At 51.8% G+C, this 25,573-nt stretch overlaps 1 protein-coding gene across 3 annotated transcripts; it reads left to right on the top strand.

Annotated features, from left to right (window-relative positions):
- Positions 1-788: 788 nt before the first annotated feature.
- On the top strand, positions 789-20,923 carry LOC130584110 (acyl-CoA dehydrogenase family member 11-like). 3 transcript variants are annotated; one of them, XM_057383909.1, is made up of 15 exons: positions 789-1,187; positions 4,432-4,664; positions 5,270-5,369; positions 6,381-6,498; positions 7,216-7,349; positions 7,443-7,601; positions 8,297-8,391; positions 8,645-8,744; positions 9,707-9,847; positions 10,143-10,235; positions 10,610-10,717; positions 16,023-16,194; positions 16,888-16,954; positions 17,214-17,353; positions 20,794-20,923. In XM_057383909.1, exons 1-14 carry the CDS (start codon positions 984-986, stop codon positions 17,323-17,325), a joined length of 1,836 nt encoding a protein of 611 aa, XP_057239892.1. In that variant the 5' UTR covers positions 789-983; the 3' UTR covers positions 17,326-17,353; positions 20,794-20,923. The 3 variants fall into 3 exon arrangements, with proteins under 3 accessions (XP_057239892.1, XP_057239891.1, XP_057239890.1); XM_057383908.1 differs by lacking the exon at positions 20,794-20,923 and adding an exon at positions 17,726-18,452; XM_057383907.1 differs by lacking the exon at positions 20,794-20,923 and having other exon boundaries at positions 17,214-17,695.
- The last annotated feature ends 4,650 nt before the right edge of the window (positions 20,924-25,573 follow it).

The raw sequence follows: 25,573 nt of genomic DNA, 5'->3' as shown, positions 1-25,573 counted from the left end.
TCCTACCGCAGCACTTGGTCTCTCACCGCCCTTGCTCTGTTCCTGTCTCTGACCCTGCCTCTCTCCTGTCCCTATCTTTATCCTTGTCACCCTAACCCCAGGAATTCGGGCCAGACAAGGTCCTGCAAAAGCAGTAGCAGCAGGGCCATGGCAGGGTGGTGGTGTGTTACCATACCTGTTTAAAATCATTTTATAGTAAAACACTGGGTTTACTAGCAATATATCACCCCAAAGAAAGTGCAGTTTTAAATTACGCAAGTCCATATTCTCAGAATATTCTAAGGTACTTTTCTCCTTGGAGAAGATAGGGGAGACTTGGTATCATCCCAGCTCAAAGGCATCAGTGACTTCATTAAGGAGCAGAGTATTTTGGAGCCAGTGTCACAATCTAGACAAGGAGGATGGGTTCTCTATTTCACTGGTATCTTATTTACAGAATAATATGCCTAAAACAAATTTCCCCATCTCTAGGCAATTGATTGTCCTTCACATAAGGAAACATATTTTTCCTTCCCTTCTCTACTCCAATTACCTTTCCAAGCAATTCAGGGGGATGCTGGTGAGAGCATGTCCCTCCCTTCCCAGTTCCCCAGCTCTGAAAATGCCAGKCCATCCGGTTATGATGGTTTGTACAGCTGGTAGGGGAGAACACTGTTTCCCGAACACTTGTGTTTTTCCAGCCGTTTTTGGATCTCTTTCTATAGACCTTTTCCCTAGTTCAGTGGACAACAGCTGCTGGAAAGCTCCTCCCTGAGGGAGGAGGGAAGAACTCATTGATTTCTCAAGACTAACTTCACAACACTCAAACAAACCAGGATTGGTGCTTCTGTGGGGCGAGGAAGGGTCTGCAGGTGTGAGCTGTTTTGGTGACGCGCACGGTGCTTTGCTGGATCATATTTGCCTGTCGCCTGCCCTRGTGGAGGTCCAGTGCCACCTGCAAGTCGTGGGAATCGGGTCACTTTCTGCRTTAGGACAAGTGCCAAATGCTGGGTATTAAAGGAATCAACAAGACTGTGGGGCAGGAGCAACAGGTTGTCACGCAGGAAAAACGAGTGTTAGAAGATGTGGAAATGCCCCTTGCAAGGAGAGAAATGGAGACYCTCTTCCAGGAGCAGCCCGAGACTGGGAACCGGTACTTGGAAGACACTTTGCTTCGGAGTTACCTGAAAACACACCTTCCTCCCAAGGTCTGTTTGTGTTTCTGTGTGTACCCACCATGACTCTGCTGAGTCGCTGCTTCAGGCTCTTAATTGAATGTTTGTATGAGCCTTTTTGCRTCTTTGAGCRTTTTGTGTCTTTGAGGGAATTTATYRGCATTCCTTAAAACTTGCTGTGTTTGAGGGCAGGGATGACTAACACTGCCAGGACATAAACAGCAAGCAGCTCAGTAGGTTTCTGGGACTGGTTTGGGTGTTGCAATGTTGTTTTGGGATGGGCATTGCAGGCATTTGTTGTCTGGTCATGTAGAGGAAGGAATTCTGAGAGAGGGAACAAACTAAGGTGCTTCCAAACTCTGCTGTGTTCTTCCCCGTCTCTTCCCCACAGAAGAGGGAAAATTCCCAAGGAATGGGGCTGTTCTCAGYCGAGTGCTCAAGAGGGTGGAAAGGCCCCTTGGGGTTTTCTTGTTCTCAGCAGAGGTCTGTGGCATTTCTGRGTTAATTTCTCAGCCAGGGAAGGTTCTGTACAGATTTCAGGGGTGCAGATAGTGAGGTGAGACCCTGAGCTCTGGTCTGGGAGCTCCAGTCCTACAGGAACCCCTGAGAGGACTCAGTCTCCTCACTGGATATCCTCTGCCATCACCCCAAGGACCACAAGTGCKTCCCTCTTTTCAGGGACCAGTTTTCATGGAGCAGCGTGTGACCTCTCTCCATGATTTATTCCAGTAGATGCAATACCATGACCTCTGAAACCACCAGGTGACCAGAGGGGAGGAGACCTGGCTTTCAGTGAGGCTCCTATTGGCCCTGCTTGCCCTCTAGATCTGTGAGGCCTCGCAGACACAGCAAGGGAAGAGCATGGTGGCAGTGCTTGGAGCTTTTTTTTTGCCCAGAAGAAAGGAATGAGGCCTCCCTAAGCACCACTGTGGCCTTCTTGCCAGAAAAGACRGGAAAGGAGAATGCCTTTGAGCAACTCTGGGGATCCTGCTCCTAATCTGAACCTTCGGAGGAAGCATGGACTAGGTCTCGACAGAATGAAAGGATCAGTGTAACAAAACTGCTTCCACTCCTTCCCCGAAGAGAGAACAGTGGCTGAAAAATCTCCTGGAGATCAGGGAGCAGCATCTTCCTTTAGTTTCTGCACTCGGTCCCAGCGGGGCAGTGTTGCCTCACTGCTGGAAAGGAGAGCCCGGGCTGCTGCCTGCAGCACTGAAAACTGGCTCTCTATGGGAACACCTTCCTGTCCAGGACAGCAGCAATCCCTGAAGTTTTGGGTGTCCTGCTGGAGCTGGAGGTTGATTCCTGTTGTGCTGTTCCATGGTGAACACAGAAATTTTCTTGAAATGGCACAAAAAAAATCTTTGTTTGAAGGTGATATAAGGAGAAGACAGAATTAAGTAATTAAGTTTTGTGAAGAGGGATCTCTTGGGCTTTGCTGCCCTAAGAATGCATCCTTTAATATAAAGGATATCTATTTGCACTCGTAATGTGCAATAATTTGCACATTTCCAATGTCTTCATGCTTGGAACATCAAAGGACAGAAAAGGGTGAATGAGAYCATGCAGCACCCTCAGCCCTGACCCAAATGATTTTGTCTTCTCCATATCTCAGTGCCCATTCTTTGGAATGGTGTGTGTGACATTCAGCAGTCACAAATGTAGGAGTTTTGATTTTCTTCTTCCACCTTGGAAATGTACAGATTTTTTTGAGAGTAATTTGGTGGTTTGTCAGGCTGTGTGTTTTTTTGTGTCAGCTGGAGGGTTTTTAAGAAATATGGGTAATGGTGTAGGGATTGTTGTATGGGTTCCCCATAGAGATCTACCTGGTAGACTCATGTTCTTCTGCCCACAAAAAAAACCCACCAGGTCAACAGCTCAAAGTTTATTGTGCTTCAGCACAAGTTCAGTCCATGAACTTTGGATTCCTGGATTATCCTTGAAAACARCCTTTAAATTGTTGTCAATCAAGTCATGATAAAGATTGGAGATGCACACCCATGGCAAACATGGGTGTGGTGTGAGCTTCTTGTGCATGGTTTTGGCTTGCTTTGAGATTTTTAACACTATTTCACTGTTCAGCTGAAGGAAAACTGGCTGGTCTGAGGATGGAGACTTCCAGAGTAGCACCTGGACAAGATGTGTTTGATCCTCATCAACATGTGGAATGGCAGAGTGAGGAAGGAATCATTCACACAGGATGTAAATTAATGAAAAGTCAATATAGGGACAGGCAGGGAAAGGAAGAAGCCATGTCTGTATTTCAGCAAGAGCACATTAATGGGGTTTATAACAGCACAATTTCAGATTCCACAACTACAGCATTCATCTCCTTCATTGTTTTATTGAGGAGGGAATGMGCATCTCTTGAGAGGCAGAGAACAGCAAACAATTCCTCTGATGGAAGCAAATCAGGTGCATCTTTGACCCCCAACACAGCCTTGGAYGAGTTTAGGCCAATGAGGTCCAAGAGTGCTGGAGGCTGGGTCCTCCTGAYCTGATTTTAATCATCTGTATTTGGGGTCATTTAAATATGGGCAACTTCACTTGGTCTTTGTCAACTTGTCGACAAGAGAACTTGCAAATGGCAATTCCTGTYACCCTGAACTAGGCTTCTGAGTGGTATGGAATGAATCACTCCTCTGTGAGTGCTGGTTTCCCTCCATTAACTATGGACATATTGCTCCATCCAGGTCAGCCAAGCCCAGCGGAAATGGGGGCACATGAATCCTTCAGGAAGCTGGCTACAGGGTGGGGATTTGAACTGAGACACGTGTGCCAGGCTGAAGCTGAAATGATTGCTCCATCCCTCCTTTTTTAATCTGACAGGCAGGTAGCTGCTGAGCCCAGTGGAAGTTTTCCTGTACAGATGAAGGCATTCCATTTTTGGCAGCCCTTCCCCTGGCATTCTTCTCCAGCAGTAAATCACAGAGCGGCTGAGGGACCTCTGGAGACCGTCTCGTCCAACCCCCCTGCTCRTGTGCATCTGTGTCATTCGCAGCCTTGACACTAAAGTGCTTCTGTCTTTTGTGAAATCCAGACACRCTGCCAAAAGTAACTTGAAAAAATGGTTTTGAGGGAAAAAAAGAGAAAAGTGACAGTGGAGCACAGCTGTGCCAGCAGAGGCTGAGGGAGCTGTCGTGCTGTGTTATGAAATGCATGGAAGGGCCAAGTGGCAAGAGACCACTGGCACTGCGGGACAGCATGGTCAGTCCTCTGCCTTTCCACTGGTACTGAGGCTGGGATGTGCTGGAGTGCTCTCCTTGTTGCTCCACAGGTCCTGGAGGAGGTAAATCAGGACCTGGAGAGGTTTGGAAACCGCCTGCAAACYGAGATCCAACCTCTGAGCTGGGAATGTGAGCTGAACCCCCCGGTGTTCCAGCAGTACGATGCCTGGGGGCGGCGTGTGGATCACATCCACACCTGCTCRGCGTGGAGGAGGATGAAGGAGATTTCGGCTGAAGAGGGGCTGATTGCTGAGGCCTATGAAAGAAGATACTCCARTTGGAGGTAACTGGGGGAAAATGGGAATGACTCAGTGCCCTCCCRGTTATTCTTAGCAAGGTTTGTTCAGCATTTTGCAGGACTGAGCTGGTTGTGTAATGGGTAGCAGATGCTGCACGGACACCAGCACAGCTCCTGCTGTCCCCAGCAGCTCTGTCTGTCCACTGCAATGTTCCACCTCACCAATGATAAGCCATAACTAATGGCCCACACTTGATCATAATATTCTTTGATGTCACCTTCCTGATTGTGGGGCCTGGCAGTTCCCTGCACCACTCCAGCCTTATGTGTGTTAATTGTAATACAGCTAAAGATCTGGGATTTCAATTGCAGGTTTTTGGTATTCCAGRCCATGGAAACAGACCCTCATTTCATATTAAAATCTGCACAAGCTGGCCTGATGCTGGCTGTCCCACTGGGGCTGAGAAACTCTGCTGCTCCTCTTCCCTCTTCCTGGCATGAACAGTTTTTGCTCTCTCAGAAATAAGTGGTCTGATCCTCCCCCATTCTGGCTGTATTTTTTGCTCTTTTCCCAGTCGAGATGTTTTATCCTCCTGCTGTTACACTGCTGTGTAACCTGTCTGTTTCCCCTCTCTCTCTCCCTCTCCCAGCCGCCTGTACCARGCTGTCAAACTGTACTTGTTCTCAGGCTCCTCTGGAAGTTTCCATGTTCCACTGGCCATGACTGATGGGGCAGCCAAAGTCATTGAGGTATGAGCTGAGCTGGTCCCTGAGGGCACTGCCCACATCCTGGCAGTGCTGGTTAGAGACAGGAGCRTCAGCCAAGGATGGAGGAGCACTGATCCATCTGGTTCTGGGCATGGCCCTTCCTTGCTCTGTGACTCAGCTCYGTCTCCCACTGCCTTTCTCTGCTAGGGACAAAGTCTTTGTGCCCAGACCATCTTTTATATTCACTTACAGCATTCTGTTCAACATAGCCTTTGCTGCACATGCCACTTGTGGCACTGCAGGTAGTTGGAAAGGTGTCCCAAGTGGAATTGCTCCAGGCTGGGTKGGACAGGACTTGGAGCAGCCTGGGATAGTGGAAGGTGAGGTAGGGACAGGGGCGTAGAGCTGGATGAGCTTAAATGTCCCTTCCAACCCAAAGCATTCTGTAATTCTATGATTCTCTGATATGTTTGTATTGTGAGATAATTTGTTTTCCCATATTTRAGTGGAGTGCAGTTAGATATACTAGGCCAGATCCATGCCTGATGTAAATTCACCAAGCCACCAAGACATTTCCTACTGGAATGTTTGGCTCTGCATCTTAGTGACCCCCTTTGCATTGCCTCAGTGGCTATGTAGGATTCAGAGGAAAATGTCCCTTAGGTAGCTAACCCTGGGCATTSTAATTCAATAAAACTTAAAGCAGCACAAGGCAGTTCTCTGTTCCTGGCAGCTCTCTGGGTGCTGGTGACACCCAGCAAACATGAACCTGGCACATAGGCTGTTTGAGACCTTTCTGCCCAGAAATTCAAAGGTRTAGGGATGTTCATCACTCCCTGTTGTAACACAGGTCTGCACCTTCTGCCTGCACAGTGCTGCAGCAGCCAGGTGGGAGCTGGGCTGGCTCGCAGGCTCTCAGCAGCATCTGCAGATGCTTTGCAATGCAGGACATCCACCTGTTTCCAGACTGGTCTGAACACTCCAGTTAAGGCAACTGTATAATCTCAACAGTTGTTATGAGCATCTCAGTTTCTTTTCCCTCCCCTCAAACAGTCACTGGGTATTCCTGGATCTCTGAAAAACACTTTTGGCCATCTGACATCCCGCAACCCYGAGAAGTTCTGGACCTCCGGCCAGTGGATGACCGAGCGAAGGGGTGGCTCAGATGTTGGTATGTGCTCTGAGGTGGGAACAGATATGGCAGTGARAGCTGAGAAAATGAAGGGTATGTGGAACTTAAAAATCCAGGGAGCAGAAATTATCCAAATCYTCTTCATAGCTCTGCTTTTTAATCAGCAAAAAGCCAGTCTCTGTCCTCTGGTGCACACAGGACACACAGGCAGGCACAGAGCTCTGCTCCTTGCACGGGCAGCACACAGATCTCTGGCTTGAAAATCTAAACCCTGAGCCACATAAGCCCATCTCAGCTGGGACTGAAAAAGCATTTTGACCTTCAACTTTTATTCTATGGCTAATGCTTGTTATTATTAACAATACTTACTTCTAACATTAATAATGGGCAGGGAACCTCAGAACTCTGCTGCAGAGTCAGAACTGTGGAGGGGAGTCGTCTGCATCTGATGAAGCTGCAGTTGGTTTCCCATGGAAGCAGTGAAAGGAGCAGCTGTGAAGTGAAAGATGTGCATCACTGCAGGAGTCCCAAATCCATAGAGCCCTTTGTGCTCTTGCCTTCTCCCTAAAGAACTGGAGGCACTGGATTATACATGCTGCACTTCTTATCGAGGGTCAATGAAAGAGATTAACAGCTAACCCATGCTCCATCCTCATAGCAAGGAGTGACTTAAAGGAGCTGCTGCTTAAACTGGAAAATCAGCATTGATTGACACAGAAGTTCCACAAGACSAGGAAATTTTCTCCTCTCTTTCAGCTAATGGCACTGAGACTGTGGCCAGGAAGCAGCCGGATGGCACCTATCATCTGTATGGGTTTAAGTGGTTCACATCAGCAGCTGATTCTGATGTGACATTAACCCTGGCCAGGATAGCAGATGCTGAAGGACAGGTAAACCTGTTCTGTTGGATGAAGAACCAGGGGAAGGAGTAGGATGCAATTCCTTCTTGCATTGTAATGACATCTTCTCTGTCTGCCTTTCAGTGTACCCAGGGCTCCAGAGGCCTGTCCCTGTTCTTCCTGAGAGTTCGAGATGAGGAGGGGAAGCTGAACAATATTGAGGTGCAAAGGCTGAAGAACAAACTGGGCACAAGGCAGATGGCAACGGCAGAGCTRTGGCTGCAAGGAGCCAGAGCAGAGCTGGTGTGTAAGGGTTCACCCGCCCTGGGGACTGGGCTGCCCTGGCATGGCACACACTCCTGGCAGTTTCAGCAGTGATCCCAACTGAAAAAGTTCCTCTTTACCACCTCCTTGGCTGGYTATCCACATCACAGAACACTTCAGTAGTGGGGCTCTGTGTGGGGCAGAGTTAAGAAGAGTTCAGGAAAGGAGGGGAGGAAAGAGAACAAAAAAAATATCGTTTTAGGCTGTTCATTTTCTTCATCAAGGCCCCCGAGCCACCTGAGGACAGTTTGTGTAGTGTGCAGATAGGAACAAGCAGCAGGGACCAGAACTGGTCATGCTAACCCAGTCTCCAAAGCMACCTCTCTGGCCATAGAAACAGAATCCCAGGACAGTCTGGKTTGGAAGGAACCTTAAAGYTCATCTCATTCTGCTCCTTGCCATGGGCAGGGAYACCTTCCATTAGCCCAGGTTGCTCCAAGCCCYGYCCARCCTGGTCTRGAACACTTCTAAGGATGGGGCAGCCACATCACGCCACAGACTTGGCTACAATGAGACAGAGGTATTTTAAAGCAAGCAAGTGTCTAAGTGCCTGAGGGCAGACAGGGACAGARTGGACAGCCTTTGTCCATATGTCTGTTGACACCACTTTCACTTCCATATCCATCCCCAYCCAAGGTGTGCAAAGGGCTCATGATAGCCTTTGTTCCTTGCAGATCTCTGCAGAGGGCCGTGGAGTGGCYGCCATCTCCAACATGCTGAACATCGCTCGGATGCACAACATCATTGGCGCAGTGGCTTCCATGAGAAGGTGAAGGCAGCATGTATCCTCTCAGAGCTGAGGGGGCAGCTTGGGGACTTGGCAATGCTCAGCATTGCATCCCAGGGTCACCCTTGTGGGACAGGCCTGGAGCCAGTAGTGCTGGAGGAGGGTGGCYTGTGKGTGGGTRACCCAGGCAGRTGRGGCAYAGCTGGGCAGGGTTCCCCTGGTGGWGGGGCTGGAAGGGAATGYTCAGAAGTGRAAAGCTGCTGGTGGAACTGTTCCCTGCCTGTGTTCTCTCCAGGATGATCAGTCTGAGCAGGGACTATGCCCGCAAGCGTGTGGCCTTCGGGAAACTCCTCAGGGACCATCCCCTGCACATGCAGACGATTGCCCGGCTGGAGGTGAGGCTTTTGGGATCAGAGCTGCACCTGTGGGGAAGGAAAGAGGCAGAGATTCTGTGCTGTCAGGGACCACAGCCAGCCTGCCTATGGACGGCACTTGGATGTAGGAGGCCATTCCTGCTACMAGGGAATTGCCATACTCTAGTGGGATTTGATCTGATTACAGACCTAACTCCTCTGCTGGACTTTGGGTTATCCTAAACAGTTATCCGGAAGTTCCCCTGAGAGAAAGGAGTGCCCCTACTATAATAAGACGTGATCTTTGAAGTAGGGTGTTGCCCTCAGAATCCAGGCCTGACACAACAGTCACTRGAACTGCAGTTATCAGACTCTTGTCCAAGACTGGTGCAGACTCATCCARCTTCCCTGGGAGTTCCTGCACTGGGAGATGAGCTGTAAACAGTATTTAAAAATTCTCTTGCAAGGTGGGAGAGAGGAAAAATGTTCAACATCTGTTAAACATGACTTCAAGCTCCAGCATCTCCTTGTTTGTGGGCAGAACTCCCCCTCTGAAAGAAAGGGCAGATCCTGTATAGTCCCACAACACAGAGCTCCATATCCTGATGCTTCCCAAATCTTGCCAGGAAAGTGAGCTACTCAGGAAGAAATCTGTCACAGATCTTGCAGCTCCTGGTGCTCAGAGGTTGACCATCATCTCACATCCCTTACCCTTGGAAAGGGTGTGGATACAAATGGCCTGGATGCCTTTTAGGAACTTTGCTAAGGCCTGGTGAAATGCATTACCCCTTTCCTCTACTAGATCACTGTGTCCAAGAGTGACAGCTCCAGAGAACATTTAATATTCCATGGTTTGTGTCTTGTCTGATTGGATGTCTCTGARGCTGTGGGTCTGTGCAGACAGGAGTGGCATTTTGTCCTGGAGGCAATCACATGCATGGAATCCTGGAATCAGCCAGATTCTAAGATCCCTGCCAGTGAATCCCCCTGTTCCCTGCTCCCAGGTGCAGGCACGAGGGGCGTTTCTGCTGCTGATGGAGATCGTTCGCCTGCTGGGCCTGGCTGAAACCAACCTGGCGAGTGAGGAGGACCAGCTGCTTCTGAGGCTGCTCACCCCAGTSGCCAAACTGTACACAGGGAAGCAGGTATGGAACAGTGGGATGTGCAATATCAGCACCCACAGAGCTGGGAAGAGAAGTGGGTGACAGCAGTGAGAGCAGGGGATGCCTGSAGGACCTGCAGCAGTCACTGCTCTGGAGGCTGCTGCTCCTGCAGGTCCTCTCTCAGTGCCACTCAGGTTTCATTCTCCAGCTGCTGCTCCTGCAGTAATGACCTGCCTGCCTCAGGAGATGAGCAGGATCCAGTCAGCACATCCCAGCAGGAGAGGCTGGATTTTCCCCTCAGACACTGTGGATCATGCCAACTCTCTGCATTCTGCAGGCTWCTGCTGTGGCTCTGGAGGCCATGGAGAGTTTTGGGGGCCAAGGTTACATGGAGGACACAGGCCTGCCAGTCCTTCTCCGGGATACTCTGGTAAGAGGGTGGCAGRAGAAGGTCCTGTGTGTCACCAAGTCCCTGCACAGCCCTCTGGTTCCCTGCTGGCTCTCCAGGGAGARCACAGCCCTCCCAGGCTCACTCCAGGTGTGGCAGCTCTTCCCTCCCTGCCTTCCTGCTGACCCCAGTCCCCCCCAGGTAGAGACAGGATGAGTTCCTGGTGCTGAGGTTGTTCCCTAGCACAGTAATGCAGCTGGGCTCCACTGCTTATTTCCACTTTTTGTGAGACATCTCTGGAGATATCCTTGAYATCCCTTCCTTCTGCCCTGTCTGTTCCCTCACACTCACACTCACATTCTTTGTTGCAATCCCTGCAAAGGCTCCCCTCTTCCACAGTCTGCTTTTCCCCACAGGTGCTGTCCATATGGGAGGGAACAACAAATATCCTGTCCCTGGATGTGCTGCGGTCCCTCGCCAAGAGCCAAGGGCAGGTGATGGTTGTGTTCCTGTCCACAGTGCAGGTGAGCCCACACCTGCAGCCCTGCTCAGCCACCCACCTTTGGTTTTATGCTCCTGGCTGAGACTGACAGGAATGTGCCCAAATGGAAAGCTTTAGACAAGTATTCCAACAGTGTCTTACAATTTTGCTCCTTAAATATCTCTTACAAAAAGCAGTGCTCATCCTGGGATCCTTGTGTGCAGATACTTTCAGCTCAGCAGTGAGGAGCTGGCACTGTCAGAGTTCCTCATGACARCTACCAAAATAAGTATATTTTTAACGTGACTCACCTTCCTGAATCCAAAATAATTTTGTGGTTTTGTTTCTTAACTGGAAAATCACCACAGGACTGCTGAATATTGAACCTCGCTAGGGCTATCTACTGCATTATGACTTTCTATTTTTATTCCCTGAAAAGATGGAAAGAGCCAAAGGAATTCCATTGCTGCCTCTTTGGATTTACTGTTCTTTGGCTCTACTTTTAAAGCTGCTCAGGTGACAGAAGTTTGAAGCAGCTCAGAGTTTCATGRAGGTGAAGGTGCTTGGTGTGTCCCAAAAAGGGAGACAGGAACCAGCCCAAGAAGCAGGATTAGAGGGTGTTGTCTCAGAGATGACATTATTAATCCAGACACTGCAATTCAGGTTTTGTTAGCCGTGGTACAGCAAGGGAATCCTGGGGATCTGGAGTGCTGCATTTGATTGTGTGCAGCCTTGACTTTCCCATACAGACCCCATGAGGGTCTGGGACACTGCATTCTTGAAGCGCTGGGGACTGGACAGAGCTTTCCAGAGCTTGAGCAGTTCTCCCAGTGGCTGCAGTTGGGCTGCAGCTGKGCTGCAGTTCCCATTTCACCCCCCAACCCTGCTGTGCTCTGTACACAGCACCTCTCCAACCTTCAGGGATGAGGGTCTCTTTGCCATCCYCTCAGACAAGTTTTGAGAAAGACTAAATACCTCAAACAATTTGGCCACCAAACAAGAAGCCAAATCTCCTCAGGAGCACGACTGAGAGTACCTGCTGAGGGCAAATCCAGCTGTTGGCAAACAGCAGCTCAGGCTGACRCTGCAGGGGAAGTAAAGGAGCTGGAGTAGGCTCTAAAATAATTTGGAAAGAAGCAGCCTCCACTTCTGAACACTAAACAAACACCCCACAAAGGTATTGTGCTGCACCCTGGAGCACCTCCCTGGTGCACCTGGAAGGGCCCTTCCAGCTGCTTAACACCTGGATAATCAGGGAAGCATTAGGGAAYGCAGTGTGGTGGTGCAGAGCAGGGACCTGCAGAGCAGTAACACGAGCACAGAGATTTAATTAATGAGCTCCTCAGTGCTCCCATCAATCATGCTGTGGGTGAGGCTGGAGGGGGTTGAGCGCTGGCTCCAAGGTCTCCAAATTCCAGTAATGCCGCTGCCTTTACCGTCCATGTCACACTGAGGCTGCTGCATTTCCARGGAGAGTGGCTGGGTCGGGCTCAGAGCAGTCTGGATGCTCTGATTATGGATAGAACAGATCAGATCTGGCCAATTTAAGCTTCTCCTTTATGCCTCAGGCAGCCAGGTGCTGGAAAGGCAGCCTGGGAGGGGTTTGTGTCTGCAGAGTTCTGCAGGAACGTGCTGAGCTTCTGTACCACAATCAAGGTTTCACTCACAGGTGATAAACAACATCTTTCTGAGCTCCAGGTGTCCAAATTTTTTCAGTCTGTGAGTCTGGYTCATTTTGAAACATCCCTCCCAATSCTACCTAGTGAGGAAATAATTTAGCCCATCATAAAAGGGTTTTTACTGCTCCAACCCATTTCCTTTTTATTGATGCACACAAACCGAGTACAATTTATTTTATGTTTGTCCATCAAGGTTCTCAGTGTGCAGGACTTGTGCCCATTGTGAGAATGCTTTGCAGAAAGCAGCATTAGTACCTGGATAGCACTTGGCTCTGTGAAGGTCACATCAAGGGTAACTCCAGGTTTTGCTTTTATCCTGTATCTGTTGTCTCTGCTGCTGGTGGGATGCCCAGCACTGCTGAGGCTGTGATCAGGAGCTGGAGCCCAGAGTTGTAATTATTCTCATCAAAGGGGAAAAAGAGAGAAGTTCCCAATCCTTGCACAATGTAATTAAGAGAAGCTGAATTTTTAGGGTTTTTAATACACAGGTGAATTTGTGACAAACCACCTTGTCTAGAGGCCATGAGTCTGGAAGATCTGGGGAGAAGTGCAAGTGTGAGAGACAGGGATGGAATCATGGAATGGTTTGGGTGGGAAGGGACCTAAAAACTCATCTCATTCCATCCCCTCATCCTGTGGGCAGGGACATCTTCCACTGTCCCAGGCTGCTCCAAGCCCAAATGTCCAGCCTGGCCTTGGACACTGCCAGGGACAGCCACAGCTTCTCTGGGCACCCTGTGCCAGGGCTTCCCCACCCTCCCAGGGAACAATTCCTTCCCAATATCCCATCCATCCCTGCCCTCTGGCACTGGGAAGCCATTCCCTGTGTCCTGTCCCTCCATCCCTTGTCCCCAGTCCCTCTCCAGCTCTCCTGGAGCCCCTTTARGCCCTGCAAGGGGCTCTGAGCTCTCCCTGGAGCCTTCTCCTCTCCAGGTGAGCACCCCCAGCTCTCCCACCCTGGCTCCAGAGCAGAGGGGCTCCAGCCCTGGAGCAGCTCCGTGGCCTCCTCTGGACTCCTCCAGCAGCTCCAGGTTCTTCCTGTGCTGGGCCCCAGGGCAGCTCTGCAGGTGGGATCTCACCTGAGCAGGGCAGAGAATCCCCCCCTCCCCTGCTGCCCATGCTGGGGGCTCAGCCCAAGACACATCCTGGATTCCAGCTCTGCCGTGGTGAGAATTTCAGGTGGATACTGCACAGGACAAGTCACTTCATGTTGTACTAAAATTTTATTAGCTGGAATTTTGAGCCAGAGCCTTGGGTGTACTTTCAAATTCAATTACAGTCTGAAAAGTGCCTCTAAAATAGCCCTGGGCAGTTTGTTGATTATTGCATTTGAGTCACTTCAGGTGAAGTTTGGRCACATCCCAGCACAGGGTCTCAGCACCAGCCCTGTACGTGTTGTGCAAGGCTCAGAATCAACTCTTGCCTCAAGAATCTCTGTATAGGGCTGTAATTCAGGCTGTAACTCAGGCTGTAAATCAGCCCTGCAATCTCAGACACGTGAYAGTGTATTCAGGTCCTTTTCAAACCACAACCCCAATTCTCAGGCAGCAGGAAACAAATGGAGGTTATTGATGTGGGGCCGTGTGTTCGCTCCAAACATTGACATGAAATTGTGCTTTTAGCCCTGTCTGGGATGTTCCTCCTGTCACTGCATTTTCAGATACTCATGATTAATCTTCTCAGTAAAAACCACTCTCACCACATTGCTTTGGGGCCACTGAGAGCCAACAAATGAGCAGCATCTTAAAATTCCTTCATGAAAACAGAGGGAATCAGAGCTAYTGGAGCTCTGAAGCTCCTTTGCTGCTGATTTCAGGCAGTGAGGGATGGTGGGGCAGTGATGCTGTGTGTGTGCCTCGTCCCAGAGCTGGAGCAGAACAGCCAGGAGAGAGAACAGGAGCTGCTCCTGCCTCCAGCATTGCCCTGGAGCAGCTCCCAGCCTCTCCATTCTGAGTGCAGAGAGGATTTGGAAAAACCTTTCAGGAGATCCAGAACTTTTGGTTAGGAAAGGCATAAGTGCAGTTGGAGTTAAAAAAAAAAAAAGTGTAAATTATTGGTGAGCAAAGATAATACAAGATCTTCTTTATCCCTTAAAGATAAATGATGCTTTTACATTCCTGATCAATATTTCTGGGTGTTCAAACCTTCCAGCTGTGGCAACATGTCCATGTCCCAGCTATGGGCAGGAGATGCTGAAAGCCGTATGTGTTGTCTCCCTGCTTGGTTGGTGCCATGCAGGCTCCCGCTGAAACTGTGGGAATATGGGATCTTTGGGATCTGTGATCCTCATTAGCAGCAAGCTCCGAGCTGCTTTAAAACACCTCGTTAGTATTCCATGGGTTCGGAGGTTTACGGGCTTAATGTTGGCATTGAGTTGTTTTTGTGTTTGTCCAGCACATGCTGGGGATGTTTCTGCCCTGGAGCCCAGAACAGGAGCATTGGGAAGTGTGGAATTGTGGAAGTTTGGGGTCTGAGCAGTCGAAGGACACAGAACAAACCTGGGCTCAGCTCAGCCCAGAGGGATTTTCTGGTCCAGCAAGAGGAGCTGCGGGATCACCTCAGCACTGAAAGCTTCAGAAACATAAAAAATTCCTTCTGTGTAGCTGCTGCTCACAGGCTTCAGTCTCGTCTGCAGGTTATTGATGAAGCTAATTAATGAGCAGCACTTCCCACAGCCGCTGTGCTGCTCACATCCAGCCTTTGGGAATGCTCTCCGAGCTGATCCCTCAGTCCTGCTGCAGAGATGGGTTTGAGTGTGGCAAGATGGGAGCACAGCCCACGAGAAAGGACCACCCCAAACACAGGCAGTGCCCCCTCTGTCCTACAGGGAATAGCAAAGGAGACACAGATGAACGCCATGGGAATGCTGTGCCCTAGGAAAAATTCCAGACTCTGAGCAGAGCATCCTTTGTGCTTTCACGAGGGATTTGGAATGTGGCAGAACGACAGCTTGGCTCAGCCAGGRGAGCTTTCAGGCAGTGCTGTTGGCACCACTAAATGCCGATGCCCACCAGAATTACAGAATCCTTTAGGCTGGAAAAGCCCTCTGGGATCAAATCAACCATTTCCCCAGCACTGCCAAGGCYACCACTGACCCATGTCCCCAAGTGCCACYTCCACAGGGCTGTTAARTCCAGGRATGGGGACTGCCCTGGGCAGCTGTGCCAGGACCAGACCCTCCCTTTCAGTGAAGGAATTTTATCTATCCAACCTGAATCTCTTCCAGTGGAGCTTGAAGCCAATTCCTCTTGTCCTGGGGCCTTTCCCACTGACACAGCTTGCAGAGGAAAGTCCATTAAATGTGAAATTTCCTGCCTGGACATAGCTTGAATATACTTGTGGAAGTAATAATAWAACCCTGGGAGAATTAGACACTGATACAGGTATGGAGTCAGAGAGAATTGGGGGTGAGAGCTGGTCCCCACGGGCAGCTGGGAAGCCAGAATGGAAACAGCAATGTGCTGGCTCTGGTCATGGGAATTCTCCATCCCCAAGGCAAGACTGGGAGCTCCCTTTTGGGCACATCCCTTTCCCTGCTGCTGTGCCAATGGCAGCCACCTGGATCTGAGYTTGTTGTCAGCAGTTGGGTGTGCCCAGGGTCCTGTCAGCCCCTTCTTTGGCACAAGGCAAATACACTGCAATTTTTCCTATGTTTTTTTCTCCCTACAGAAAAAGCTGGAGCTGGCATCAAGCACTGAGGAACTGTCCCCGGCCGTGCAGAGGACACRGGAAGCCATCAGGAGCCTCAGACAGTTCATGGAGGCCGCGGGCTCAGAGCGGGCACTGACCATGGAGCTGGCAGCAAGGGACTTCTCCTACAGCCTGGCACGGATCTACACAGGCAGGGCAAAGACTGGGATCATTGAATCAGGGAATGGTTGGGTGGAAAGAGACTTTAAAGGCCATCCAATCCCACCCCTACCATGGCAGGGACACCTCCCACTGTCCCAGGCTGCTCCAAGCCCCAATGTCCAGCCTGGCCTTGGGCACTGCCAGGGATCCAGGGGCAGCCACAGCTGCTCTGGGCACCCTGTGCCAGGGCCTCCCCACCCTCCCAGGGAACAATTCCTTCCCAGTATCCCATCCATCCCTGCCCTCTGGCACTGGGAAGCCATTCCCTGTGTCCTGTCCCTCCATCCCTTGTCCCCAGTCCCTCTCCGGCTCTCCTGGAGCCCCTTTAGGCCCCCAAAGGGGCTCTGAGCTCTCCCTGGAGCCTTCTCTTTTCCAGGTGAGCACCCCCAGCTCTCCCAGCCTGACTCCATGGCAGAGGGGCTCTAGCACTGGCTTCCCCTGCACTGGCTCCAGCAGCTCCAGATCCTTCTTGTGCTGATGGATTTCAGACCAGGAAAGGGCTGGGATCAGCCGTACACACCTGGTTCACCGCTGGGTTGGGGGTGTAGCTTTACAGATCAGTGCCCACCATTCACACTGAGGAATCTCCAAGCACTGCTGAGCAGCCATCCCCGGTCTTTCCTGAGCCCTGGGCTGTTCCGGCAGGAGCCTGGGAATTCTGACACCTCCTCCTCCCCCGCAGGAGCTCTTYTAATGGAACACGCAGCTCGGCCTGACGCTTCCCCCACGGACGTCTGCGCTGCCCTGAGGTAGGCACAGCCCTGWCCCCTGGATGATTCCACGTGGAATATGGGAGGCTTTGCTCTGCCTCCGGAGTGATCCAACCCCCGGCCATGGCCAGACCCACCCTCCCACCTCAACCCCGGGGCTTTTCCCTGCTCAGGCGATCTCCGTTCCCCGTTGTCCGTTCCCGCAGCGACGGGCGGGATCCCCCCTGGGCGCGGCTCAGGTTGGCAGCAGCCCCGTGTGTGTGCAGGGCTGGCACAGACCGTCCCTCTCTCCATCCAGATGGTGCAACCAGGAGCTGTGTCCGGTGGCCGCGGAGTCAGCGAGGGGCAGCTACAGGGGCGGGGCAGCGCTCCAGGACAGCGCCCTGGTGTTCGGGCACAGCCGGCTCTGAGCCCCCGCAGCCCCAGCACGGACACGAGGTGGGTTGTGATCCAAAAATCCCCCAAATCCTCAGGAAGCTGCAAATTCCAGGTGTGGCAGAATGTCCCGTTCCACAAGGGACCAGACCGAACCCTTTAGGAGTGACCCTGCCTGCCCCGGGCTGAAATCCACGGCTTGGCGGTTTCCTGATGCAGACACAGACTGAGAGTCACTCCAAGTAGCTGCAGTGTTCTCCCTGGGCTTTAGGCAAAGCCCCAGCRATAAAATCCAGTCAATGACTGGAAGCAGCAGCACTTCAACTGCCGACAATGTTCTTTTTGAACAAAACCAACAAAAATCAAACAGAAAATTATCTGGAGCTGATTAAATACAGAAAACCAGTTTCCCCCTGTTTATTCCCTGCTTTCCAGTGCTGACCAAGGACTTCCACCCCTGGATGGGGTTTGCTCCAGGGGCAGCCCTTTCCRCCCACCGTGGCTGTGAACATTGACCTCCTCAGGAACTGCTGCTTTCTGAAGAAAAATGGGATTTTTACTCTCTCTGCCCTCCAGAAAGTTGATTAATTCCCTGTGCACGTGTCCTAATGATGCTGCAATCTATTCTGACATAAATCCTACAGAAGTTTTGGATTGAAATCCAGTAATTCTCCACCTAAGCACTGGCTGTGGGCTTCTCCTCCTCCTCAGCCCATCAGTCGACCTGCTTGGTATTGCCCTGCTGGCTACAAGTTTTTAATTAAGAAGTTGCTAATAGCTGAAGAAAGGCTCTAATAGACCAAAGACAGCTGGAATTTATAGCTGGGAAGTGCTCCAGCAGCCACTGCACTGAGTGGGAAGGGGCTGTTTGCTGGGCATGGAGTTGTGCAGAGTTTCAAAGCTGGCAGAGCCAGGAGGACAAAAGCACCAAGTGGTGGCTCCAGGGAGGAGCAGAGTGGGGCAATCCCAATAGGTCCTGGCATGGGGATCACAGGCTGAGCCAAGCAGAGCTTCCCCAAAATCACACAAATGCCAGGAACCAGCCCCAGCACCAAAGGGCTTCTGTTGTCTGTGCCTTGCAGGGTATAAAGAGAATTTGGGTTTGAACAATCTCCTACATCACAGAATCACAGGACCATGGAATGGGTTGGGATGGAAGGGATTTTAAGAATCATCCCATTCCCCCCCGAGCCATGGCAGGGACACCTCCCACTGTCCCAGGCTGCTCCCAGCCCCAATGTCCAGCCTGGCCTTGGRCACTGCCAGGGATCCAGGGGCAGCCACAGCTTCTCTGGGCACCCTGTGCCAGGGCCTCCCCACCCTCCCAGGGAACAATTCCTTCCCAATATCCCATCCATCCCTGCCCTCTGGCACTGGGAAGCCATTCCCTGTGTCCTGGCTTCAGCATTTTGTCCCTCAGTTTGGTGTCAGAGATGTCACAGGTGTCAATGCCYTGTAAAACTCAGCAGAAGGGGAAAGTGAGGGAACAGCTCGTAGCTCTAAGTGATGATGGCAGCAATGTCCACCCCCAGATGAGTCCATGGATCCCACAGCAGRAGATGGATATGGCCCAGGAGGGAAAGGCAGCTCTGGAAGTGTTTGCAGAGCTGATAAACCCCTGGGATGCCCTGCTCTCCCTAAGGGCTCATCTYCAATTGCTGCCAATCCAGGCTTTCCTTTTTCCCAGCCCATTTTACATTTCTGAACACCAGGACTATTTTTTCTTCATAAATGGGCTATAATTTGCCTAAAAATAAGMCCCTCAAACTGGAAGCTCTGCAGAWGCAGCAACACAKAGAACAAGGGATTATGAAATTGTCACCGAGTAGGAAAATGACAAATTTATTAAGATCTGAATCTTCATTCTGAGGCTACAGCACAATAAAGGCTGTTACACACACAAGGATCTGACACTTCCAGTGCTGCTGAACAGCTCTGCCCTCAGAGTTGTGCATGGTTTCAGACAGTCCATGTTCTTCAAGTAATTGAGACTTCAGACGTCATTTTAATACAAATCCTGCCCAAAAAGAGGACAACCAAACCCATCACCTGCTGCCACTGCAAGGTCTAAAAACCACTCTGTGACAGAGCTGTGGGAAATTGGTTTAAAACCCAGATTTGTTAAATAATAAAATCAAACTTCAGCAGCATTTAAAGAATGTCWAAGTCCAAAGAATGGTGAGCTGAAATCCTGAAATGCAACACCTGGAGCTCTGTCAGCTGCACTGTGGGATGGACAGCTTCAAGGACCATGGAACACCTGGGCCATCCTGCACCTGGCAGTGCTGACTCCAAACCTCGTCCTGGGTAATTCCAGGACCCCTCCATCTGTTCCTTGGGCCCTAAACCTGATCAGCTTCCTGCACGTGGCTACTGCCCTTTGCAGCCTCCCGACACCTCCAAACCTCTCCCAGGGTGGGCCCCCTCCCACCCCTACAGCCCTTCCCGAGCAGTGGAGCAGTTCCCAAACACCTCCCTGTCCTTCCTTCCCCACCAGAGCTGTTGGTTTCCCACCCTGCCCCTGCTACCACCGCACTCACCTGTGCCCAGCTCKGGGAACTGAGCCCTGCCAGGGTGAGATCGCTCCTGTCCGGTGACTCCGGTGCCACCTTCCCCCTTCCCTGGCAGGGACAGGCGGCCCTGTTACTGTTCCAGCCGGGGATGAGAGGATCCGTCAGTTCCCAGAGGTTCCTCACGCTGTTTGTGAGATACCCAAAGCCGCTCTGCCTCAGGAGGTTCCACAGCCCAGGGAGGGGTACTGAGGCCGCCCATCGCGACAGCAGCGCCGCTGACAGAGCCATGGGCTGTCCGGGAGCTGGGACAAAGGAAAGGGGGAAGGAGGCTCCTCAGGAAGAACCAATCATGGGGAAATGAACTTTGACACACGGGCAGCCGTGTCCTCCTCGGGCAGGAGCCCTTCTGCACCACGGGGAAGTTCAGAACTCCGATCCYTCCGCCAGGGGCAGAGATCCACACTCGGCATCTCCCAGATCAAAAAATATCCCGGCAGCGCCGTGTCCGGGGCTCCCAAGGTCTGCAGGGCAATGAGCTCCCGAGAAACCGCTCAGCAGAAACTCAGGCATGAGAGGAGCTCTAGGAAATCCCATCCCGGGGGTAACTGAAACCCTGCCTGTGTCCTTTACAGCACCAAATGGTCTCTGCTTCTTTTCCCCTCCAGATCCCACCAGCGGCTCTGCCCCAACCTGGTTTAATTTGATTTAATGAACACSAACAAATCATAGTGATTGTGCTCAAGGTCTCATGATTAGACAGGGCTGGTCCTTCATCACAGTTGCTCAGACCCCTGAGAATACAGGATACATCCTCAAATATCTAAGAGAAAATGTGATGGTGAGGGAGCTGAGGGGACAGGACTGTGCACAGCCAGAACGAGCAGGCAGTGCTCGGAACACGGGAATAATCCTTGTGCAGGACAATMATCAGCTGACTTTTCCACCTTCTAGGAAAAAGATCTTAAACCTGAGTTTGGTTTGTTCCCCCAGAGGCACAGATCCACCATCCAGATAAGGCAGGTGCAGGTGGGAATGGAGATCTGACCTCTCTGCCATGTGGGAGATGTGGAGCTTCCTCTGCCAAACCCTGCTGAAAGCAGAGGGAATTCCCTGGAGATCTGAGCTGGACTGGGTACCAGTCTGGTAACATCTGGGTAACATCGCTGGACTGAAATACAATGGTTGCTTAAGGGGAGAAAGAAAAACTCGGTATGGAGGGAGCTGAGACTTCGGCACCATTCTCCATCCTCGGAGAACCACGCTGATTGTTCCAAGAGAACCTGATAGGATGTGTGGGTTGTGCCTTTCCCCATTCCAGGGAGATTCCTGCACCCAAGAAAACCAAGCTTAAGATTTAAAATTTAATTTTAGGAGCAACAGTYGGTTGTTCCTTGGAAAGACACAGCATGGAACAGAAAGCCCAGGGCAGCAGCTGCAGCCTCCTTTTCCATGGCACCGCTGTTCCKGCTGAGCCTCCAAGATATCCCCTCCAAGGGACAGGGAAGAAAAATAAAAAAKTAGAAAGTGTGTTAGCAAATGCTCCCATGCAAAAGTCTAAACTTTATTCACTTTTATTTATATATTTAACAATTCTAAAGTATTTACTTCTCGCTTTTGACAAAAATGAAAAATATAGGAGCACTTTACTCTCTTGTGGAGAGAAGGGTTATTTCTGTACACAGCTACGGAGAGACGGCTTCCTCCTTTACATACAAAGAAAAATAATATTAATAAAAAAAGTGCTTCATCGATCCAAAAAAGCCTAAAGAGCTGCAAGCTTTTATTCACACTGTACATCCCAGCCCCGGCCCGGACCCTCTTGGCACGTGCGGAGGCTCCGGCCGATTCTGCACCACAAAGCCACAAGGCTGGGCTGTCCCCCCGGCCCGGCCCCGCCACCTCCCCGTCGCCACTCCCGGGAAGAGCCGGGCGCTCCCTCGGCCCTCTCGGTGCGGAACAGCGCCGCCTGTGCRTCCATTCCAGCCTCCACTGCTGGGGTAGGAACAGATCCTACCCACGCCTTGGCTGGAAAACCCATCCTTCTCTTSGCTTTTCCCTCACTCTGTCTCTAAGCCTGTGCCAGGGAGATCCCAAGATGCTCCGTCCGTCCCCAGACCCCTTTCCCGCAAGGACGCAGCCTCCTCCTTCCTGGACATTCGCTSCAGTGCACGGATCCTGGCAGGGTGGGAAGGGTGGGAAGCTCCAACACCTCAGCACTGCCCCTCAGACCGAGCTCTGCCAGACGCTTTCTCTGCGTGACCCTCCCTTTGGATGATGTGATTGTGACAYTCCAGGGAAGAGAAATGCTCCTTTCCCGAGGTTTCTTAGATTTTGAGMTGTTGTCTCTAGAACTCTCAAATACTCCAGCAGGATTCTTGGGAATACCACCGAGGATTTGGGATTTTGCCCAGGGAATGCACTGTGAGCAGGATCTACTCTTCCTCCTTGCCAGATTGCACAAAGCAAGATCTATGGGATGGGAATGGGATGAGCACCTACCAGTCGGTTAAAACGGATATTTGGGAGTTTCACCCTTCAATGAGGTGACCCTGATTGGGACAGGAGGAGGAAGGGGAATCCATGATGTGTTTTGGATTGTTCTAAGCTCCTCAGGCAGGTTTTTCCTATCTGGAGTACACTGAACACAGCCTGGGAAAGGAGGAACATCCCAGGGGGTGCCCAGCACCAGTGCACTCCACACGGGCCGAGCCCGGGGACAGCGGCGGGTCCCGGCCACCTTCTGTTGGTTTGGATCGTCCAGTAAAGTGCGAGTGACCGGCCAGGACCTGACCATGGCAATGCTCTGCTCCCACAGTGCCTCCCACAGGGAATCTCACACGGATGGGGCAAGGACAAGGCAAAGGTGTGCTCCTGTCCCAGTTGGATCAAATCAGGAATTGCACGGACAGACCCCTGGCGAGGCCCGGTGTGATGCCTGGCTCAGCTCTGACCAACAGCACGTATATGCCTGAGCCAGCACTGCAGCTGTGCCCCTGCAGGGCTCAAACCTCCAGGGCTGTGTGCGCAAGGGCAGAGCCACCAGCACGGGAACCTGACTGAGGAACCCTCGGGCAGCCAAGCCCGCTGTGAGAACAGAGGGARAGGGCTCTCTGGGGAAGGAGATTCCCACCTCTTCTAGCAGCAACGGGTTCCCAAACAGCAGTTTCGGGTTTGGAATAACAGGAGTGATTGAAAGCACTGGAGGCTGCAGCTATTCCRGCTCCCTCTGCTCCCTGCTCCCCCAAATGCTCGGCCTGCAGCAGTTCCACAGCGGGACAGATAAATACCCCGGGGATCCCGGCCGTGGCACCAGCTCCCTCCCCACCTCCACGGCCCTCCCGCAAACAAACATATATATATTATAATATATACACACACGCACGCGCGGGGACACGGACACACAGACAGGACAGGCAGGAAAGGGGGAAGAGCCGGACAAGGAGAATCCCACGATCCAGCGGCACATCCTCGAGCTCTGTCCCGCCGAGCAGCGCCCCCGGCTCCACGCGCAGCTCCCAGCCTCAGCCCCCGGCAATCCGCGTGTCCGTGGGCAAGGGTCGGCTCGGCTGCTCCCCCGCCGCTCCCAGGCCAGGAATTCAGTTGGACGTGGCAGTGATGGGCTTGTCCAGTTCGAGGTCCAGGCTGGAGCTGCCGGGGTGGAGGCTGCTGTAGCAAGACTTGCAGACTCTGCTGGGCTCGAAGAGCTGCTGGCTAGGAACGGGCACCTTCTGGTTACAGCAACTGGAGCAGAACACGTTGCCACAATTCCTTGCAGCAGGAACAGAGGAGAAATGGAAAAGATTAGGAGGTTGACAAAGTTACYCAAGCTGTAAAATGAGATATTCTGGGTGCTGGGATGGGGGAGATGCCAGTACCTCCCTATGGACCAGAGCACAGGCAGGCACAGCTCTAAAGTCTGTGCTGCTCCCTTCTAGAGCTGGAGCAGAGATCCAGGAATGGACACAGGAAGGAGCGTGGAGCCAGGGGCAGTGTGGAGCTGCAGGCCATGAAATGCCTYTGTTCAGCACTGCCCTGTGCCATGCTGGACAGGTGTGTGTCCTCTGTGTCCACACAGGGACACCTTCCACTGTCCCCAGGTGCTCCAAGCCAACCTGGACCTGGCCCTGGACCCTGCCAGGCTGAATGTGCTGCAGAGGAGCTCCAGCATGGTGCCAGTGCCACCCTGGGGCATGGGGCTGAGGGGCTGAAGCAGAGCCACCAAGGGCCCTTCCTGAGCGAGGATGTGGGCAAGATGGGGAACATTGGGAATGGGGGGCTCTGGCCCTGCTCACRCAGCTGATCCAGGCTGGACTCTGCTCCCAGGCTCTGATGAAAGYTGGAAAGGTTTAAGCATGGAAATATCAAAGCTCTCGGTCGCTGCCATCCTCCCACTGCCCCCACACCCACTCCAGCAGCCCCACACTCCGGGAAATGGAGCCAAGGAGGACCATGCAAAGCCTGGGGTGGGCAGGCAGCTGCTCCATGCACAGGTGGGCACTCACAGCATTCCCGGCACTGGCAGAGCCACACCGGCACATGCACCTCCTTACAGCTCAGACTCATTCATTACCTTCTCCTGCAGCCCCCCTCAAGACCTGGGAGCCCCCGTGCTCCTCAATTCCTACACGGAGCTGGAAGCAGCACTCTGGGTTTTGCCCTCTCCATTAACTCTTTGGCAGCAGGATCTGGTGCTGTCATTGTTCTGCACTGGGGATTTGCTGCTGCTGAGAGACTGCCGGGGAATTCTGCTGACACCCAACAGCTCTCATTAATCCCTCCTTGCCAAGAAAGGAGATTTCCAACTGCTGGTCACTGATGGGGAGAGAGGCAGCAGAGAAATCCCATTTCCCACTTCAGTGGGCTCATTTCCTCAGTTCCACACAGCAACTCCAAGCCTCAGAGCCGAACCCCAGCACGGGAAGGCTGACAAGGACCAGCCCCTCTSCAGAGCTGCTGGAGACTGGAGGGCCCTGCTGGGAATCCCTGCCAGAAGCACCTGCAGGAGAGGGAACAGCCCTGGGAGGTGCCACCCAGCTCCCACAGCCCCACCTTGCTGCTCAAGGAATGATTATCCCAGCAGCTCGCTGCTGATGGATGAGGGGAAAACCAACCAGAGGGATTAAAACAAGGATCTCTCTGTTGGAGCTCACCATTGCTAACATATGCTCGGGGTTTTTACTGTTTTATCCTAAATAATGGTGCTCTGACACTGCTCTCTCCTGAGCTTTGGAAAGCTCTGGACAGCTCATCCGTCTATGCTGGTGGTCCCTGCTTTGCTTCAGAGATTAAAGAGATGTTAAAAACAGGCTGGAAAAGGGATGTTGCTCATTTGAGGAAGGAGGGCTGAAAGTAATGCTCCCCATACCTCCTCCTCATCCCCAAATCTCAGATGTTCATCCAGTTTTGGTGACCCTGATCCTCCAGCAGCTCTATGACACCKGTTCCTGCCATGGGATTTTCAGTCCTTCTAAAACAAGGGGCAGGATTTTGCCAACACCCTACACAGCAATGTTGGAATTGTTTGGCAACACATGGCCCTCTCCCAAAAATATGGGGGAAAAGGGAAAAGATCAAAACCAAATATACAAAACTTGCAGGCCAGTCTCCTGTCAGTGAGCAGTACACACATGGACTGACAGTGAATGTTAGTCTGAGCCACATCCCAGTTAAGCTCCCAAAAGCCAAATCCTAAAAGCCTTCCTGTGAGGAGAGAAGCCTGTTCACACGGATCCAAACCCCAGCAGCTTGTGCTGGCCACCCCCAGCTTAGT

This window comes from Malurus melanocephalus, unplaced genomic scaffold (genome assembly GCF_030028575.1).
Source record: "Malurus melanocephalus ecotype Western Australia unplaced genomic scaffold, MMel_1.1 scaffold_669, whole genome shotgun sequence".
Classification (NCBI taxonomy): domain Eukaryota; kingdom Metazoa; phylum Chordata; class Aves; order Passeriformes; family Maluridae; genus Malurus; species Malurus melanocephalus.
Note: the sequence above shows the minus strand (reverse complement) of the source record. Positions and strands in the feature narration are given on the sequence as shown.